Raw genomic sequence first — 21,434 nt, 5'->3', positions numbered from 1 at the left:
ATACCAGAAAATGGAAAGATCTCCCATGCTCTTGGGTAGGTAGGATTAACATAATAAAAATGGCAATCTTGCCAAAAGCAATCTACAGATTCAGTGCAATCTCCATTAAAATCCCACCACAGTTCTTCACCGACCTTGAAAGGATAATAATCAACTTTATATGGAAAAACAAAAGACCCAGGATAGCCAAAACAACCCTATTCAATAAAAGACCTTCAGGAGGCATCACCATTCCTGACTTTAAGCTCTACTACAGAGCTATAGTTCTGAAAACAGCCTGCTATTGGCATAAAAATAGACAGGTAGACCAATGGAATGGAATTGAAAATCCTGATATTAACCCATGCACCTATGAACACCTGATTTTCGACAAAATAGCTGAAATTATACAATGGGGCAAGGATAGCATCTACAAAAAATGGTGCTGGCACAATTGGATGAGGGTGTGTAGAAGACTGAAGATAGACCCATGTCTGTCACCAAGCACAAAACTCATGTCCAAATGGATCAAAAACCCCAACATCAATCCAGCCACATTGAACCTCTTAGAAGAGAAAGTAGGATGTACCCTTGAACAAATTGGTATAGGAGACCGCTTCCTGAACATAACTCCAGGGGCACAGACACTGAGAGAAACTGTAAGGGGTATGGTTTTTCCACCCGCCACCTTGTATTGTCCTGCTGCCGCGCCAGCCCCAAATAACACACAGAGACTCTATTTGATGTTATTCTGTTGGCCAGGTACTAGTTTCTTATCGGCTAGCTCTGCCTTAGTTATTAACCCATTTGTGTTAATCTATGTGTGTCCACATGTTCTTCTTACCGGGAGCCGGCTGAAGCATACTGCTCTCTCCCGACTCTCCATCTTGACCCCTCCTTCCTACTTCCTATTTCCTCCTTGTCTCCTAGTCCCTCATATATTCCTTTCCTATTGGCCAACAGTGCTTTATTATTAACCAGTATGAGAAACATATACAGAATGAAATCTCCCATCAAGAAAAAATTAATAAATGGGACCTCTTCAAACTTAGAAGCTTCTGTAAGACAAAGAGTGCATTAGACAAGACCAAAAGGCAGCCCACAGACTGGGAAAAGGTTTACACCAATCCTATATCCGACAAAGGGCTGATCTCCAAATATACAAAGAACTCAAGAAACTAGTCAACAAAACACCAAATAACCTTATTAAAAAATGGGGTACAGAACTGAAGAAAGAATTCTCATTAGAGGAAATCAGAAAGGCTGAAAGACACGTAAGAAAATGCTCCACATCCTTAGCTATCAGGGAAATGCAAATCAAAACAACTTTGAGATACCATCTTACCCCTGCCAGAATGGCTAAAATTAGAAACACCAATGATGACTTATCTTGGAGAGGATGTGGAGAAAGGGCAACACTCCTCCACTGCTGGTGGGAGTGCACACTCATACAGCCATTTTGGAGATCAGTATGGCGGTTCCTCAGGAAAATGGGAATTAGTTTACCACAGGACCCGGCAATCCCCCTCTTAGGCATATACCCAAAGGATTCACATCCATGCAACAAAGACATCTGTTCAACAATGTTCATAGCAACAATATTCGTAATAGCAAGAACCTGGAAGCAACCTAGATGCCCCTCAATTGAAGAATGGTTAATGAAGATCTGGCACATCTACACAATGGAATACTATTCTGCAGAAAACAATAACAGTATCTTGTAATTCGCAGGCAAGTGGATGGCAATTGAAGAAACCATCCTGAATGAGGTAACCCAGTCACAAAAAGAGGAACACAGTATGTACTCACTCATATATGGATTTTAGACCTAGAGCAAAGGATCACCAGCCTATAATTCACATCACCAGAGGAAGTAGGATACAAGGTTTATTCTAAGAGATTCATATAATGTCCCTCACAGAACTGGGAAGGGACAAGTCCCCCAGAGCTCAGGGGACGTGGGGGGACAGTAAATGGAGAGAGAAGTAGGAGAAAACGAGGGGGAGGAAAGGAAAACATGTGCGACTAGGAAGATTGAGCCTGGTCAGGAATAGAAGACAGGAGAGAGAGAGAGAGAGAGAGAGAGAGAGAGAGAGAGAGAGAGAGAACATAAAAGAGGGAGCCAATATTGGTTTGAAGATAAAATTGAACACAAAGGTCTTGAGAACTACAAGCCTGCTCCCAACTAACAATTTGAGCTTCTGTGGAAAGGTTATCACAAACGCTCTTCCCGGAGAGTGAGATCAACAACTAACTCATCCATGGAGCCCTCAACTAATGCATGTTGGAAACAGGATCAAACACCCATACATAAACACTGAATCGAACTAGAACCCAGATGCAGATGGAGAGGACAAGACCATTTGGCAGAAACACATACAGACAGCTTACCTGAGCAAGGAGGAGCTAACGGCCACTAGAATGATAGCTGGGAAGCCAGCATGGGACTGACTCTGGCCACCCTAAATATGGGTCTCAGCCAGAAGGACTGAACAGTCTGTGGGACCTCAGACAGTGGAGCCAGGATGTATCCCTGGTGCACAAAAGGACTTTGTGAACACATCCCCCATGGAGGGATAACTGCCTTACTCTAGAGACAGGAGAGAAGCCCTAATCCCTACTTCATATTACCTGTCAGATATACATGACCCCAACTGTAAGGAATTCCCCTACATATGGAATTGGGTTGGGGGAATGGGAGGGAGGGTGTTTAGAGTGCATGTGAGAGGGCAGAGAGGGTAAAAGTGAGGGAAGGAGGGAGGGAGGGAGAGCAGGAGGGAGGGAGTGAAGGAGGAAGGGAGGGAGAGCAGGAGGGAGGGAGTGAAGAAGGAAGGGAGGGAAGGTGGAAGGAGGGAGAGGGAACTGGGATCGACATGTAAAATAATAAATTAAATTAAAAAAAATGCTTTGACTCCAAAAATTTAAGTTGAAGGACAAGTTACTTGGTAAAAGGATTTCTATGAAAAAAAAAAAAAAAAAAGGTGTTCGCACACAATCATTTGAAATAGTTTATAATATATTAATGTTCTAGATTTAATCATTGCATAGTGTGTGCTGTAAATGGCAAATCATTTCATATTGATTGGAAAACTTATATGGCAAATATAATGCAAGTGAATATATGTTAGAAACAATTGTAGCATTTTTTTCCTTATCAGATAAACTCTGATCATTATTGAGTTGCCAACATTTCTTATCAGTTTACTGCTTTGTCACACTGTCTTTATCTCTGACAACAGCAAAAGAGAAACACTGATATATGTGTAAATATCATTTATAAATAAACACACTACCTTAAAATAATAGTATACACATATCAGGCATAGTTTTATGAGAAACATGGTTTGATTAAAAGGTAACAACCAAGATAAAGGAGAGACTTTTAAAGGATTATATCTATTCTTTGAGAGAAGGTTTTTTATCATGTGCTTGTATGCTATGTTTAGTTTACAAATATTGCCTTCCAATGAGTATGTTCTCTTCAGAATCAGCATTGTTTGTTTATTACATGTTCTTTGCCCAGACATGAAAATACTTTACGTGTATTATAACTGTTCTTCCAAGTGTGTACTAATTGTTTGATCTCATTTCCAAATAAATAAAATGAGCTTCAGAGAGAGATGGCTAAGAAAGATTGTTCAGTAACTTGCTAAAGCTATTAAGTGGGCAAACTGATACATACACTTAGGTACATAATGAATCTAAAACATTGGAGTTTTGGTGGCATCTATATTTACCATTTCATTAAATCTATATATAAAATCAATACTTTCATAAATAAATAATTGAGATACATAAAGTATGCAATAAAGACTCTGAGATGGAACATTTTCCATAGATGACTTCTCCTTATTTGTAGTTACAGTTTATAGAACCTTATCAGAGGCCAATAGCCTTATAATAGCAAAGAGTTAAGGTATCATCATCATAGTTGGTTAAGAGAAGGCACTTAAGTTACTATTTTTTAAACACAGAAGTAGGTTTTCAGATATGAAATTTCTTTGTTTTCTTCACTCCCTGTGGATGTCATCATTACAAATAGTGTAAACAATAAGTTCTTGTTACTTGATGATTACTATGATGATCTGGATAGTCTCTTGATGTTCCTTTATTCTACTGTTTGTCTTAATCAGAGTTTAGAGTTTCCAGAACTACCATGCAACTGTGTATCATTTTTTGTATAAATGATGTGTTTGGATTTTTTTTTGATGATATGCCCCAAGTGTATAAAATAGTACCTTTCACACATTGCTTTTGTGTTACTTGCTTGACAGCAAATGGATTAGCTTCCAATCGCTAATGCAATGGATTATTTAACATTTTTTTTTGAGAAATGGAATGTTTTCATAAAACTTATGGGGAAAAACAATAAAAAGTAGTATTCAAATTTATTCTACCTCTTTTTGATAATTGATATTCTTATTGCTTGAGGATCAAAAGTACCAATAGCATTTCTCATTGTAGCAGTTAGAAGAATAATACTAAAATTACGGCAGAATAGGACTTTTAAAACAGGTATTGGCTATTTTATTATTAATCGTTTCCTAATACTCCTCCCAAAACCCACTTGATTTATTTTGAAGCTAATGAAAACTCTTAAATGACAGGCCAGTTAGTAAAAAGAGATATCTGGTGTGGTAATACATGACTGTAATTGTAATATTCATGAGGCCAAGGCTGGTAGATCTCTGTGAAAATGAGGTCATCTTGATATTATAGGCCAATTAACAGGGCTAGAGTCTGTCCTGTCAAATAAAAAAAAAAAAAAAAAAAAAAGGTAAGTGGCTCACTTTTACTTTGAATATTTTTTACACTCTCACATCTACTCTGTGCATCAATAAGTCCCTTTTCATACTATAGCTATCTGCATATTTGATGCAGCAAACAGACTACCTAAATAATAATACCAGTGTTTATTGCTGACAGATTAAAAGGTTTCACATACGAAGTTTTAGGTAATTCTTTCATAGATCACACACACTTTACAAACAGTATTTTTTTTTTTTTTTGCATTACATTGATTGTACTTTTCATCATTGGCATAATTTAATGATGACATAGTTATATTTAATAAGTTCTTAATTATGTTTTTTTTGTGTGCCACCTGTTATAATTCTCACAGGTGATCATAAAGCTTTTAATCATGTTCTTTCCCTTTCCCTTTCATTAATTTACAACAAAGAGTTGTCTCTGGACAACAGGTGTTCTTCTTTAACCCAAGAATATTGTGTTTCCTTCACTGCTATTAAGGGATTGTTTTTCTCACTCAGCACCAGGGTTTTAGAATTTGGTTAGCTTGGCTAAGCATCTTTGAGTGCTCTCAGCATAAGTAATTTTATTAACAAGTTTCCATAAAATACATTATTGGTAAACTAGGCCTTCACGTTTATAAAATGCCATGAAATAGTTGTCAGAAATGATTAGATTCTAAGAAATTGTTCAGACAGCCCAATTTACATTTCCTACACCCTTTCCCCATATTTTAGATCCTGCTCTACATTTTATTTTGCTGTGAAGTATTGAATGGAAAGCTTGTAAAGGAGTAGGGACATGTACTAAGAAAACAGATGTCAAAATCAACCTGGATCTGGATCAGTTTAAATTTTTAATATTATTAGTATCACAAAATGTTCCTAAGGAAGGAAGTCAGGTACTGAAGGAGGAGAAATTAAATACCTAGGTTTGAAAATTGACGATGTAGGGGGACAAATTTAGGAGGCACTGCTTCTTTTCTATGTCTGCATTTGGGAATGCCTTGAAAATAATTACTTTTTGTTCCATTTTTAAAATTTAATTCGAAACAAGGTTGTTGCTGAGTGTTGGTGGCACATGCCTTTAATCCCAGCACTTGGGAGGCAGAGGCAGGCAGATCTCTGTGAGTTCGAGGCCAGCCTGGTCTACAAAGCTAGTTGTAGAACAAAAACAAACCAATACAGAGAAACCCTGTCTTGAAAAACAAAACAAACAAACAAACAAAAAAGACAGACAGAGAGAGAGAGAGATAGAGAGAGAAACGAGGTTGCTTTACATGTCAATTCCAGTTCCCTCACCCTTACATCCTCCCCTGTCACCCCCACCAAACCTTATTCCATCACCTTTCTGCTCCCCAGGGAGAGTATGTCTTTCCCTAGGGAGTCTTCAAAGTCTTGTCATATCATTTGGAGCAGGGCCCAGGCCTTCCCTATGTGTCTAGGCTGAGGGAGTATCCCTCTATGTGGGATGGTCTCCCACAGTCCATTCCTATACTAAGGATAAATACTGATCCATTACCAGAGGCCCCATAGTCTCTCCAGTCCTCCTAACTAACACCCACGATTCAGGAGGTCTGGATGATCCTATGCTGGTTTCCCATCTATCAGTCTGGGGGTCCATGAGCAACCCCTTGTTCAGGTAAGCTGTCTCTGTGGGGTTCTGCAGCCTGCTCTTGACCCCTTTGCTCATCACTCCTCCCTCTCTGTAACTGGATTCCAGGAGTTCGGGTAGTGTTTAGCTGTGTGTGTCTGCTTCTGCTTCCCTCAACTAATAGATGAAGGCTCTAGGATGGCATATAAGGTAGTCTTCAATCTCAATATCAGGGAAGGGTATTACAGGTAGCTTCTCCACTATAGCTTAGATTGTTACTTGGGTTCATCCTTGTAGATCTCTGAACATTTCTCTAGTGCCATATTTCTCCTTAAGTCTATAATGGCTCCCTCTATTATAGTATTTCTTTTCTTGTTCTCCTCTATTCTTTCTCTGTCATAATCTTCCTGTACACTCATGCCCACCCCTCTGCTCCTCTTCTCCCTTTCTCTTAACTCCCTTGCTCCTCCCTCTATGCTCCCAATTTTCTTGGGAAGTCTTGTCCCTTTAATTACCTTTTTTAAAAAGGGCTTTTTGTCATGTTTTCACAAATATATTTTAGCAATTATGAGTTAATCTGTGCTATGTGCTAAATAGTATACTAAAAGCTGCAGGTTCATAAAGAGATACAGCACCTCCTCTTACCCTCGGAAAGCAGAGTTCAGTCATGGAGACAAGTAAGCATGGATTCCCTAAAATCTATGCTAGGTGTGGATCGGCTATTTTAGTGGGGATAGAATACAGTTCTTTGAGCTTCTTGTGGGGGCTAAGAAAGAAGCAGATGAAGGGGTAAAGAAAATGTGATATGCCAATGTCAACTTCTGAATTATCAGTCTTTGTTTTTCTAGGTTCAGTTCATTCTCATAGTTTGAGGAATTCACCAAAGTTTAAGAGTTCCAATATACTAGACGCTATTATATACATACATATATATGCATATGTGTGTGTGTCTGTGTGTGCGAGTGTGTGTGTGTGTGTGTGTGTGTGTGTGAGAGAGAGAGAGAGAGAGAGAGAAACAGAGAGAGAGACAGAGAAGGGGAAGGGGAAGGGAGAAAAGAGAGAGCAAATACCTTAAAGAAAATCCCGAACATTCTGATAGTGTGACATATGGAAACATAAGGTGGCATTGTAAAAAGAAGAAATAGCCAAAAAGAGCTTTTGAGTCATAGTGAACTTGCTTGGACAACTCTCTCCAGAATGTTTGATACTTTGTTGTTTCAGAGAACATAAACATATCAAAGATACTGTTTCCCACAGAAGGACTTCACTTTGAATGCTCTGTAAGCTAACAATGTTTGATTTATGTATTATATTTTTATTTTATTACTGGTGTGTGTGTGTGTGTGTGTGTGTGTGTGTGTGTGTGTGTGTGTGTGTGTGTGTGATGTGTGAGTGCATGTAGGAATGCACACATGCTGCAGTATGTATGTTCAGGTCAGATGACAACTTGGAAGATATGATTTTCTTCTTCTCCACAGTCCAACTCAAGCCACCAGACTTGTATGGCCAGTGCTTTTCTATGCAAAGCCAGTTCACAGTCCCCATGCTTTATGTTTTAAATGGTTAAAGAGAAGACTATTTGAAGGTGCATGGAAATTGTATGAATTTCATTGTTTACAAAGGAGATTTTGTTGAATACAGCTATGTCTATTTTTGAAGTCCTCTTTTGTGTCTTCTTTGTACTCTCTCAAAAGTTAATTCTGGTTTAGTCTATCCTGGCCTATATAGAGAACTCAAGGCTAATCTGCGATATATAGGCCCTGTCTCACAAACTTAAACCAATCCTGAGCAAGCTGAAACAAAATAAAAAACAAGCCCAGCAAAGAATAAAAAGAAATCAGATACAATCTAGTGAGTAAAACCTAAAACACTTATTAACCTGCATTGACATACTACAGCAAAGCATTGTAACCTTAGGAATAATGCAGTGGTCCTTAAGCCTTTTGATTTTTCTTCCTCACTTTTGAATTGTATATACAAAAATAAATGTATATGTATGAATTCATTTGTTTATATGTATACATATTTCTGCAAGTAACCTCAATATGTCTTATTTTAAACTGTGAATACATATGCATATGCTAATGTTATGTACCTTATAAGATAAAGGGGCATTCAAGATTGTAAATAAACTTGAAGGAATGAGATTTTCCAATGAATGCATTTCTTCAGACTAAAGCCTTTGCTTTCATGATGGTTTTTACTGTGAGCTGACAGTGAGCCCATTATTTTTATGTCTTGTTTTAAAATAGGCAGTAATTAGACTACTTCTCTCTAAGTTCATTTTACTTTGATATTTGGCTGATATGTCACAGTCAAAGCCAAAAGATGACAAAGAAGCCTAAGTTCAGGGCTGAACAGATGGCACAGTGTGCTATTCTTGAGGACTTGGTTTCAATTCCTAGCACCTACTTGATGGTTTCTAACCATCTGTGACTCCCATCTCTGGGGACCTAACATCATCTGATGTCTGAAGTTACCAGGCACACATGTGGTACACAGACATAAATGTAGCAAAACACATTAAAAATTACATAAAACAAAAAGCTATTCCAACTGCAGTAAGTGGGTATTTAGCAAAAACTAAATCAAAACATTGACTTTTACCAATCCATTCCATTAATCAGGCTTCACCAGGACAAGTAAATTCTCTCCCCCTTTAATGACAACCCATTGTGTAATGAGTATGACAGGTTATATGTTAAGGTATTTACATTAATGCGTTCAAATGTTCTTTAATGAGAGAGTCTTTAATTAATGCTCTTAGAAAATAGACCCTTTCCATTTTCTCTTCTATATTGTTCATACATAGGTCTTTATCATCCTAGCCCCGAGAAGAAAGTGATTCCAGTAGAAGACTGATAGGGAAGTTGGGTCAGCCAATATGTGTCAGTCCACATGGAGTTTTTTTGAAAAGAAGTTACTTTCTAACTAGACATTATTTTGTTAAATTAAAAGAGAAATTCCCAAATCACGCCTTAAAATACTTTATGTTATGGTAACCAGAGATGTGTTTGTAGGGAAAAATACATTCTTTTTAAAATGTATTTTGAAGTATTCATACAAGTATTGATTGTATGGTTAGCATTCTCCCCATACATACTTTCACCTCTCTTTTATTAACACTCCCAACTTTTATTAGTCCTTTTGTTCCTCAAGACATTTTCACATATATTTTCATGTAATGCACATCCATGATTTTACATATTTGTATAAACTCTGAGAACCACAAGTGAGAGGAAACATACATTGGTCATTCTGACACTACCTTACATTGTTTAGTATGATTAGGAAGAAATATTTTCATGTTTGCTTCCTACCTCATTTAAATAATTAGGTAAATATTTTAGTGTGTTTGTTTGACATGTATTTTTGAGATAGTCTCAATAGCCAAAACTAGTTTGGAACTCATCATGTACCTGAAGCTGGCCTTGAACTTGTGGTCTTCCTTCTTGCAGCTCTTAGAGTGCAAGATTTATAGGTGTGACTTATTACCTTTGCTGGCTTGATTTTTTTTTTAATTTTTTTTCTTTAAATAAAAGCTGACCTATTTACTTGTATAGCACCTTGTGCACTTTGGTTTAAAATACTGTTTGAATTTTCCACATGTAAGTATGTTCAGGAATTTTTTCTATGTGCATGTGTGTTTTGTTTCTGTAAGCATTTTCTTAACTACAGCTTTGATTTGGGCAATATATTTTCTGTGTTGCATTGTTCTCAGTGATTCCAAGAAAAATGTTGTGTGTTTGTGTGTGTGTGTGTGTGTGTGTAAATAATTATAAGGTATTTTACTATAAGCTATTTTACAGAACAGCTGCATTCATCCAGTTATATAGTGAACATCCCACACTTGAGTCACTTTCCTAATACCTGCTTTAGCACTTTTTGTTTGTTTGTTTTTTTCAATGATTTCTGTGTGTCTTCTGACAGTATTTGATGACAAGAAAGGCATTTTAGATTTTGTTTTGCATTTGCTATTTCAGCTGCTTTTACCAAGTGTTTTCAAGCTGCTGTGGTGCCTTTTGTTTCTTGCTATTAAGAAAATTCAAAAGAGGCACATAAACATGTGCCATTAAGTTTATACACTATCACTAAGGTACAGGATTGAGATCATGTGATTCTAATTATTGCCGAGAAAATTGAAGATGCTCTCTTCATGCTCTGGCTTGCTAGGATTTAAATGGTTTGTTAATTTGAGGTGGATTTTTACTACCATTGCCTGATATTTTAAAGTATAATATGCACATAAACTGCAGGTCATCATCATTATTGATAGGTAACCATATTTCAAATGATTACTTTAATCATTTCTGTCTTGAGGAGACAGTTTATTAGTTAGATTTTTGTTACTTTTACTATGTAATAATGGAAAAAAGAAGCAGAATTATGAAGAAGAGATCTAACAGTCACCTATTTTCTTGTTCTCTTTTGCTCGCATTATTGGTATTATCCTATTATCTTCAATCTGTTGTCTTTTATAGGAATCACTTAGAGTTCAGTTTCCATTTTCTGAGTGCTTATTTGGTTAAAACTAGATAAAATAATCTGTATATATACCTAACATTACCTGTAGTGTTGTAGTACACTGATGGCGAATAAATCTGTGTTTTGACTATCTCACTGCTCCTTTAAGCTACTTCACGTACCATTGTACCTATGGATCCAAAGAAGAATCTAGTGTGTATTCTCCGTTAGGTACTAGTAAGTCTTATTTTCCTTAATCTTTTGAGTGACTGCCATTTTTCAACCCTCGTGGGTCTTTTATGTAATCTGTTTACTCAAGAAACATCAGTTGAAGATTGTACTCATAATTAGTAATTATTAGACAGTGAAAAGTCTAGTTATGTTTTCTTATATTAAAATACATGATTTTGGGTGGAGGCCTCTGATAAGACTTTGAAAAAAGAAATAGATGAGGAAGATGTGTATGAAACAGTAATATTCACTTAATGTTATGAATGCCTTTGGGCTCATTCTATATTCAGAAATAATATCTTTTCACTTTATCCACTTCACTTTGGTTTTCAACCTAAGCTCTTATGTTATGAGGCTGCAGTCTACGTAGTTTGATAGAGTTACCCAAATCTTTTGAAAATTTGAGGCAGTTGATAAGTGCCAGGTTAACTGGCCACTAATTAAATGACATAAAAAAATCCTTGATATTTTCATTTTAATTTAAGAAGTAAATATTTATTCTTTTTTTGTTCAGAGAAACTATAATTATGGAGTAGAAAATATTTTTTTTTGTATGGAGATGTATGCCTGAGAGGTTGAAACACAGGGATTATGAGTTCTAGCCTAGCTTAAGCTATATAACAAACTTTGTATCAATAATACAACCAAGCTCAAACTTACCTACCACCCAAACAGCCTTGAAAACTATTTGGTTTAGTAATTTTATAAAATTCTACCAATTTAAAAATGCAAAACAGAAAAATATTTACATTCATTGTTGATAGAAGTGTATTTTAGGTACCAGGGTACTATTAATTACTATTCCATAAAGGACCTTATGTCTCTAGCCGAGGATTTGGAGGTGAAAAGAGAAAACCAGAAAGGGGTGAGAAAGAAAGAATGAATGATTAAACGAAGTAATATTTAGTTACTACAACTTTTAACCTTCTCATCGGGCTCTATTTTTACATAGTTCCTTCTGTATCACTTTAGTTGTACAGTGTTTTGAGTTATAGGTGTAGGCTAGTGTTATAGCATTGCTTCATATGCATGAGATTCTGGGGTCAAGCCCCAGCACCAAAATAATTAAATAAATGAAATAAAAGCAAAACAATAAAAAAAAACAATATTAAATGAAGTAAAGGAATATGTCCAGAGAGATATAAATGTATGATATGTGAAAACAGGAAAGAGATGATGTGGCTTGCCTCCTTTGCTTCTCTAATCTTCAGCTTTAAAACAGTATTTTTCTCTGGGTTTTTATTATTTGTGTTAAAGTTTACAAATCTGGCTTAGCTGACAACTATTCTATGTGGTCAGATACTTAAACTTCAACATCATTTTTAACACTACATTCTTCTCATATTGTGGATACATTAAACAAACATGAAATATGCTTACAGCTTACTTTGTGTTTTGAGTATAAAAAGAACTGTGTTCAGAAATAGTTTCATGTTCAATTATGTTGTGTAGAGTTAATATTGACTTATGAGCATTGCTCTATTTAGTTTTATTATTGTATTATAAAGCTGGAGTTAATGATTTGGAAGTATCAGCTGCATAATTAGTAGTATGTTTTTTTAATTTCTATAAGAATGAAATGAGTCATTATAGACTCTTCTGTTCATATGAATGTTACCCATTCCTAACCAATGTAGGCAGTCATTTCAAAAGTGAAAAAAAATGCTGATGATTCTCAGGCAAGTTACAACATTTAAAGAAAAGTCCCAAATATCACAGGGGCTCAAAAAATATTGAGTAAGAGTTTACTGTATTCCAGGGACTAGGATCTTAACTGGGTTTGCAGAGATTAAATTCCTGACTTCAGTTACCTTACATGTTTACGGTAATAGTACTATGACAAATTGTTAATTATAAATAAAATTATTATCGAAGAACAGAATGAAGGTTTTTATTTTGAAATTGGGCCTTGCAGAAAATCTTAGGGAAAGCTTAGAAGATGAACAGATTTTAAAATATAAGAACTGGCCAGATGTTGATTTAGTGGGAGGCAGCAGCTCACAGCGTGAGAAGTGGTAGCAGAAGCAGTATCATATAAAGAACAGTGGGAAATATGAAACAACATCGTATGTGGAACAATCACTGCCCACCTAGTGTTAAAGCAAAAAGGGTTAAGCAAAAAAGAAGTTCCCAGAATGAGGGTGGGGAATTGATAACATTAGTGGTAGATATCATTTTCTGGGTACTGGTTAATGTGCGTCAGGATATGTATGATCATACTCAATTTTGACAACATTCTCTAAGGTGTATAATCTTTTATTCCTCTTATTGTCTTGCCTGTTGTTCTGACAATGCTATTCTTTGATGGCTTGACCACTGCAGTATGTGCCACTAAAAAGCAAATGGAGGTACCAATGTGGAACGATCACTGTAAGGAGAGATGACACTATTACCCTTTCAGCCTATGTTGGAAAGTTTACAATTCCAGAAAATTCTGACAGTTGGCCAGTTGATTGTACTTTAGAGATGTAGATTTTATGCAACTCCTTTTATGTCAGACAGAAATTTTAGCAACATCTTTGAGGCAGTAAATTATCCCAGCACGTGTAGAGAGAACGTAGGAATTTTGATGAAAACAAGAACAATATGAGGCTATGCAATGATGTGCTTAGCCAATGACATTGTAAAATCCAAGGTTGAATGAATAGATATATATTATTTCAAGGTGAAATCCAAGGTTGAATGAATAGATGTATATTATTTCAAGGTGAAGAAGATTATTTGAGAGTGGTAGATATAGATTCTAAGTGATATCACAGGGACATATATTGAAACTGTATATTTTCACCTGAGAAAATGCAGACTTCCAAAAACATTTATGTGGTTTTTAAATTAATTTCCTTTAATCGAGCAACCATCTTCTTTAGTTTGACAATTGACAGTATTCCCTTGAAATGCTTCAGTATCTCACATTTGTCAGCAGAAGTATCCTGCTCTAGATTATTAAAAGCTGACTAAGTATTAAGAGATATTAGTTTGCTCTTCATTCAGGAGTGTTGCAACAACAGACTCCAGATGGCATTATAGGAATTGTTTTCAGAGCCACATAGTGAAATATAGTCTGATTAAAGAGCTGCTACCACTCCAGAACCAATAGGTCTGTCTAAGTAAAAAATATGTGGCTGCTGCCATCAGCTCCCTATCTACGTCATCTCTATTGCCACACAGTCTAGCAAGATGGATGGCCTGTTCATGGCCTATTTATTCACATAGTTTCTTTCTGACTCTATACCTTTTATAAATGCATTTCATTGGTGAAGACTAAGCTACATGTCTATACTGAAATTATATATAAGGGAAGTAGACAAATGCAGTTTTTTTGGAGTCATTTTAAAACTGAATTTTACAATGTGAGGTTGCATGAAAATGTAGAAGCCATGCCCAAATGGTATTGGGCAGCCAATAATGACAGATCATCACTGGAATCTTTTAACTGGTCTCCTGGCTTTTAGTCAGATATTCCTCAGTTTTCATAACTCAAATCCAGGATAAATATTTACCATCTGTCTTATGTTTTCAAGGGATCTCATACATGCCTCCATTATAATTACTTGTCCCTATTAGATCATGAATTAGTTATGTTTCTTTAGTCAACAGCATACATAACATTTACTAAGGACCAGTCATTGCTTCATAAATAATAGCACTTAATTTGAATATAAAAGCAGTTTCTTAACTTTTCACAGTTCCTTATGTATAGTATATGTTGAATAAATAAGTGATTCTAATTTTGATAGTAGACATAAAAAGTCAGTGCCCTTTGACTTTAATAGTTTTAAATTTTTTCCTGATTGTATTTCATATCTAGCACTGTGAGGAAAACATTAACAAAAATTAAACTGCACACAAGTGGTAATGAATGAGTTCTTCTAGCTACAGTAATAGGAAGGGAATATTTTCTAAGAATAAATGGTTTGTAGGAACAGGTGTAGAGATAAGAAGTGGCAGAGGGGAATAACATGATCAAAGTGTATTTTATACATGTGTGAAGTTTCGTAATGAAGCATGTGTGAGGTTGATAATTTAATACATAGTTTTTGTCCACACACACACACACACACACACACACACACACACACACACACACAGACAGACATAGACGCAGCTAGATTTCCTCCTTTTTTTTCATATACAACAACTTTCTGAGAATTTTTCTTTGGTGATATATCTCCTGTTAAATTTGTCTATCACCTATGTGTTCTTGGGTAGTAGTGGTCCTTTGGAAGCACGGACCAAAGAGTATTTTGTGTGTGTGTGTGTGTGTGTGTGTGTGTGTGTGTGTGTGTGTGTATTTGCTATAGCAATAAGTGCAATAAGTGAATGGCTTTGCTAGTACTGTATAATGCACATCTATGTTATGAACCACCAAAGTATTCTGTACCATAGTTTACAAATATTTTTTCTTTTCATAGTTTAGCTAGATAGAAATATAAATTGCGGTCCAGACCAAGCTAGAGAAACCCACAGAAACTGTTGACCTGAACAAGGGGAGCTCATGGACTCCAGCCTGATAGCTGGGAAACCATCCAGACTCCCTGAATGTGGGTGTTAGTTGGGAGGTCTAGGCACTCTATGGGGCTTCTGGAAATGGATCAGTATTTGTCCCTAGTACATGAATCGACTTTGGGAGCCCATTCCATATAGAGGGATACTCTCTCAGCCTAAATACACAGGGGAGGGCCTGGGCCCTGTTCCAAATGATATGGCAGACTTTGAAGATTCCCCATGGAAGGCCTCACCTTCCCTGGGGAGCAGAAAGGGGATAGGACAGGGCTTGGAGGGGGGAAGAGGGGAGGACAGGAGGGTTCTGGAACTGGGATTGACATGTAAAACAAGCTTGTTTCAAATTTAAATAAAAACATTTAAAATAAAAGAAATATAAATTATGAATATATGTGAAATATACACAGAATTATGGTATCTCATGTACTAAATAATAGTGACCTATCCAAAATGATTTGTTGTGAAATATTAATTGCAATAATCACTTTTGAAGGATCTATCCATCCTCACAGTAGATGTTATTTTAAACAGGAGGATATGAACCTTAATGAAGAAAAGAAGGCTCCTTTACGAAACAAGGATTTTACCACCAAGCGTGAGATGGTTGTCCAGTATATTTCTGCTACTGCCAAATCTGTAAGTAAGGACACTTCCCAGACAACCAACAGAATTAGCTTAGTTGTTTGCTTAAAATTTGACAAACCTCAGCTCTTTAAATACTTGCCTCAGTGAACTCATATTGCCAATTAAGGAAATGATACATATACACTTTTACATATTTTGCACATATATCTCAGTACTGAACTGTTCATTAGACATGAGAGATCCATTATTATAAGCAAGAGACCAATTCAGTCTCTTGACTGAGTTCAGTGGATATAAGGGCAGAGGTTTTATGTAGTCACTAAAAATTTGCAGTGTTTTGCTGTTATTCTACCTACTATACAGATTGCTACATGAAAATTTCAGAATTTGTGGGAGCAAACACAAACAGCACAGCCACCTTTAATTAAGTTTACATTGAAGCATGTGGTTTTTAAGGATTTTTTCTTATTTTGCTTTGTTGTTTTGAGTGCGAACTGTGTAAGCTGTCTCATAACTGGTGTGGTAAAGCTCACGTTAATATAAAGGAAAGAACACACCGGGAACTTTAATCAAATCTGTATGAATTTCAAAACCTAAACCTTTGTTTCATTGGAAGAATTTATTGTCAAGAAGAGAAACTTACTGCTTTAATAGAATTGCTTATTTTTTTTCTTGTTACCCTTCTAAGGCTCCTTGAAAAGTAGCTTTAAGATTTGATTTCTTTTTGTAGGAGAAAATGTATTTTTGATATGACAAAATATAGCTCCTGTATTTCTGTAAAGAGCTTTATATGTCCCGATTTCAAGAAAATCATTGTATGGATGTGTGTGTGAGTGTGTGTGTGTGTATGTATATATATATATATATATATATATATATACATATATATATATATGTATATATATATATATATAATTTATATATAGGTACATGAATATATATATATATATATATATATATATATATATTGCATATTTTTCTTTGTACAAATGCATTTAAGACAAAGTATTTTCAGGTTAAAACATTGACCACTGAAGAAAATGTCCTTAACTGTAAAAGCATATTATAGCATCATTTGGCTATGTCATTCATACATTTTAGTACACTAATTCCAATAGCAACACCTGAATTTTGGAATTGTATTGATTCTATATTGTACTTTAGGCAAGCTAAATCTGAATGCTGAACTATTTAAACACAATGCATTGCAGCCCTGCCAGAGCAGAGCAACAGGATGTTTTTTAATTTGGTTGTGGTATCCAAGGGCAGAAATATGTTTCAAGTGATAAGTAAAATTTGCCACGAGCATAGTTTTCAATAGAATTAGATGATGCATAGGGTTTTTTCCTTTGAAATTCTGATGAATCTCTTCTCATTTCTGCACTCAAGTTATTGTTCCCAGTAAAATGCTCTAGGAAATTTCAGGGCGTATATTCAGTGTGATTTTTCAAAAGCTTAGAGGCAGGCAACTATACTAGCAATATATATATATATATATGTGTATATATATATATATATATATATCTGAGTACAAAGTGGAGATAATATATGACTAATGATATTGTATTTTAATGGAATTTGTTAGCATCTCTGGCTCATTTGTTGGTGTTGTTTGGGTAAGTGGGACTGACTATAATGAAGATTATGTGACGTCTTCTTTCCTTAACCTTTGGATAATTTCTCGTTATCTGTGAACACCATATTTTAAATTTTGTTCATATCGTGTTCTCTTTAACCCATCAAAGACATATACACTTTAATTCTTATGCTCATTTTTGGATTAAAATGAAAAACAATTGGGTGAAGCTCTAGTTTACCATGAAGTGTGCCTGCCTGACCTATTAAGTCTCTGAATTCCATCTAGCACTGGAGAGAGATTGAGAGGAGGAGATACAAAAAAGTGGAGGAGGGAGGAGACTTGATAGGTGCTTCTTCTCACTGCTTTATTCAAATGATAGATATGGACTATTTCTTATAAGACACGAGATTTTCCATTTTAAGTAGCCACAAAATTAACACTACTGACTGGATGGCCCTTATTTGTGTCATTCAACGTATTTGTTAGCTCTTCTTCTCTCATAATAATTCCAAGATTATAGTTTTTGCTATTAATTTTTCTGGGCCAAATAATTTGATGGAAGAGAGCCTGTTGACAAGCAGTGAAGCTTTCTCACCTTGGAGAGACATTAATTAGTACTGTTTTCTATCATTAAAACTACAATTTTTTTTTGTAATTTCCCTTTAAAGTTAAGAGGGATGTCATTCAATGAATAACAACATTCAGTATGAAAAAATTATTTCACCTGATCTTCATCATGACTGTCGGTTTTGCACCAATTATCACTGAACATGTGGCTGTTGCCTGTGTGGAGCTTAGGTTCCTGCCCTTCTGTCTGGCTTTCAGAAGGTGTTACATTTTTTACTCTTTTTCATTATATTCGTATACTCATTAAAGATGCTTCCTCATTTAATACAGATATGATGATAACTATCATGTGATAAAAAGGCTTTGGAGGTAATCAAAGGTCTCATCTGAGAGTAGAACCAGTGTTAAAGTCCAAAAATGTTCTATATTTACATGTAAGATATGGAAGGACTATAGTTAAATTTCAATTTTAAATTGTTCCCCCTTTAACTATCTGCATTCTTCTTTTATATGGAATTTCAGCAATGAAAATGTGAGCTCAGAGAGGAATAGCCATCATGATGTTTCTGGGAAACGGCATTAAAAGATGATGTGTCAGAATCTGTTTCTAAAACAAACCAGTCTGGTGCTGTATCATTAATTTTTGTTATAATTAGGATTGGATAAGATGATATTAAAGAAACCACAAGTCTGTGTTGTAAAACTATTTTTTTGGTCATCCACACACATTTATTGTAAAGTTCTATAATAGATACTCTGTATCCTAAAGTAATAGTAAGATTGAGTAACCCAATGATGACTAAACTTCTTTATGTGGAGAACCAAGTGTGCTTTTATTGCTCTGGGAGCCAAACACTTGTTATTGTAGGAGGTACCGTTCTAGGCCTGACCAAAGGGAGTTAGCCTATATGGATTATTTATTTACAAATAACAAAGAAGATTGTATAGTCTCAAAGTGTCATTAAGGAACTGGAAAACAAGCTGTTGGTATTGTAAAAGCTGTCCTAATGATTCATAACCCAGAAAGAATCACATTGTGCTGGTGATTTAGAGACGATCTTGCATACTCCTAACAGTGTATGTAGACATGAGGAAATTATTCACCAGAGTCCTAATGTTAGTGAATTGCACACCATTGTCCTCACGACAATAAGGAGATAGCAGTTTACTTCTAAGTTTAATTACTAGTTTTGAAATTGAGATTTTAGAACATGTCATATTATACTTTTGACAAGTGAGACATTCAGAGGTATAATTTGTTCCTGCCAAATCCAACTTAGTTAGATCAATTATATCTACAGATTTGTACACTTAACCAATAAAATAAGTAGTTGAAAGTTGTGCTACACATGTCAGTATGTATGTATTTACTGTGGCTGTGTTGTTGCTATTATCAGATACTTTTTCCTCAGGTCCTTTTCATCCATGGGCTGGATAATGAGAAACAGTTGAGCCCAGATGTGACCAAACTATTTTCTCCTTGTTTCTCTTAACTGATTAATCTAAAATATTTCTGTCTGTGATTTAGCTATATGAAATCATCTTGCAATCTGAATGAGTCATTAAAAACAGACCTTCAATGGGCCACGTTTTAGTTGTTTTGCTGACTGTGAACCTGTCTTAATGTTTAACCCAGGCTCATTCTTTCCTTTTGATCTCATGCTGTGCTAAGGAAACAAGGGACAGAGATAGCCTCTGTCTTCTTTAGTGGGAGGAAATAATTTAGGTCAACAGCATATCTTTAATTTTAGAGGATTGTTAGTGAGACCAAAGAAGTTTTATTCATCTAAATAATCTCTTGTTGTAAACAGTGTGTTGCATGAATTTTTAAGGAACTTGCTTCTCTATTTGGAGGCTCGTGAATTCCTCTGAAATCATTGACAGCCACCATTATCTTTTTGTATCTTGTAGTATTTTACTCAGCTGATGATACTTATTTGGCTTTCAATTAAATTTTAAAAGCACTAGCTGAAAAATACAACACGTATTGATACTGTTATCACATGAATGGTTTTGAATGATGAATTAGCTCTTTTTTATACAATGCTTGATATTCAAGTGTGGGAAACTTATAACAGTGATTGGACTTATATTTGGATTATGGCATAGAGTATGTTTATGTTGAGAGTTTCCTCTTGTTTTCTTAAACACAGTCATGCCTCTCAGAAATTTTCTCACATCTTGAAATTTCTGATTTTTCCTCCATATTAATATGTGCATTCTTATGGATAAAATACATTGTTTGTTCGCACATTATATAGAAAACTCTGATTTCATTCTTGGAACAGTAGGATGATCCAGAAAAGAACAATACTAACAAATGTGTCTCATAATTTAAAAGTATAAGTTAAAATGATACTGTACCTTTTAAATTTATAACACTATATAATATTCAGCTTTTAAGTAAAGTTTATATCAGAACTTGATGCATGACTTTAAATGCAACATTTATATTTTAAAGTAACTAACTCTGACCGTAACACTATATTTGCCATAGCTAGGAAAGAAAATGAGAGTAATATTTGGAAAAAAGTTTCTACTGATAATTTCTTTGAGGGGCTATGAATAGGGAAATTATCTGAGTGTATATTGCAGTTATATTTTATATTTAGATTGTAATGCATGGAAAACCAATTACAATGCAGATTTTAAAAAAAATTCTACACCATCATGATCATTTTCTCTATATGTAGACTGTATATTTGAAATGGCACACATTAATATTGGTATCTTGTTTTAAAGTTTATTAGAGTAGTCCAGTGACTAATTTACTAAACACTTAACACCTGTCAAAGCTTCTGATTACTAATATGATTGCTGTTTGTTTTTTTTTTTTTTCACACCATAACCATTCTCCGTTGACCACTGCATGCAGATAGTTGGAAGTAAAGTTACGGTAAGTAGAAAAGATGTGTTTCACCTTTAGTACTAAATTTGTGTTTCAGAGATTTGTGATTTTTGAATGTAGTAGTTAATGTTTTTTTTTTTATTTGATGTATATTTTCCCAAAGTGCTAAGATTAAATATTGAAATCAAGTGATTAAAATTTAGCTAGGTTAAATACTTTCTTATAGTTTGAATATGTTTTAAAAGAAGTAGAATATGCCTGAGTTTTCTTGGAAGTTTTTTTTTTCTGTTCCCCCCACCCCTTGGAGAATCACATTTCTGTCTTTTAGATAACTAG

At 35.2% G+C, this 21,434-nt stretch overlaps 1 protein-coding gene across 2 annotated transcripts in view; it reads left to right on the top strand.

Annotated features, from left to right (window-relative positions):
* The window catches only part of LOC127218258 (protein diaphanous homolog 2-like), an 83,590-nt gene extending 62,385 nt beyond the window's left edge, over positions 1–21,205 (top strand). For both annotated transcript variants that reach the window (XM_051179277.1, XM_051179275.1), the window contains 2 exons: positions 16,051–16,155; positions 21,126–21,205. In XM_051179277.1, coding sequence (XP_051035234.1) covers positions 16,051–16,155; positions 21,126–21,176 — 156 coding nt within the window. In that variant the 3' untranslated portion in view covers positions 21,177–21,205. The remainder of the gene's footprint in view (positions 1–16,050; positions 16,156–21,125) is intronic.
* The last annotated feature ends 229 nt before the right edge of the window (positions 21,206–21,434 follow it).

Source organism: Phodopus roborovskii, unplaced genomic scaffold (genome assembly GCF_943737965.1).
Source record: "Phodopus roborovskii unplaced genomic scaffold, PHOROB, whole genome shotgun sequence".
Taxonomy (NCBI): domain Eukaryota; kingdom Metazoa; phylum Chordata; class Mammalia; order Rodentia; family Cricetidae; genus Phodopus; species Phodopus roborovskii.
This window is presented reverse-complemented; position numbering and strand designations above follow the sequence as displayed.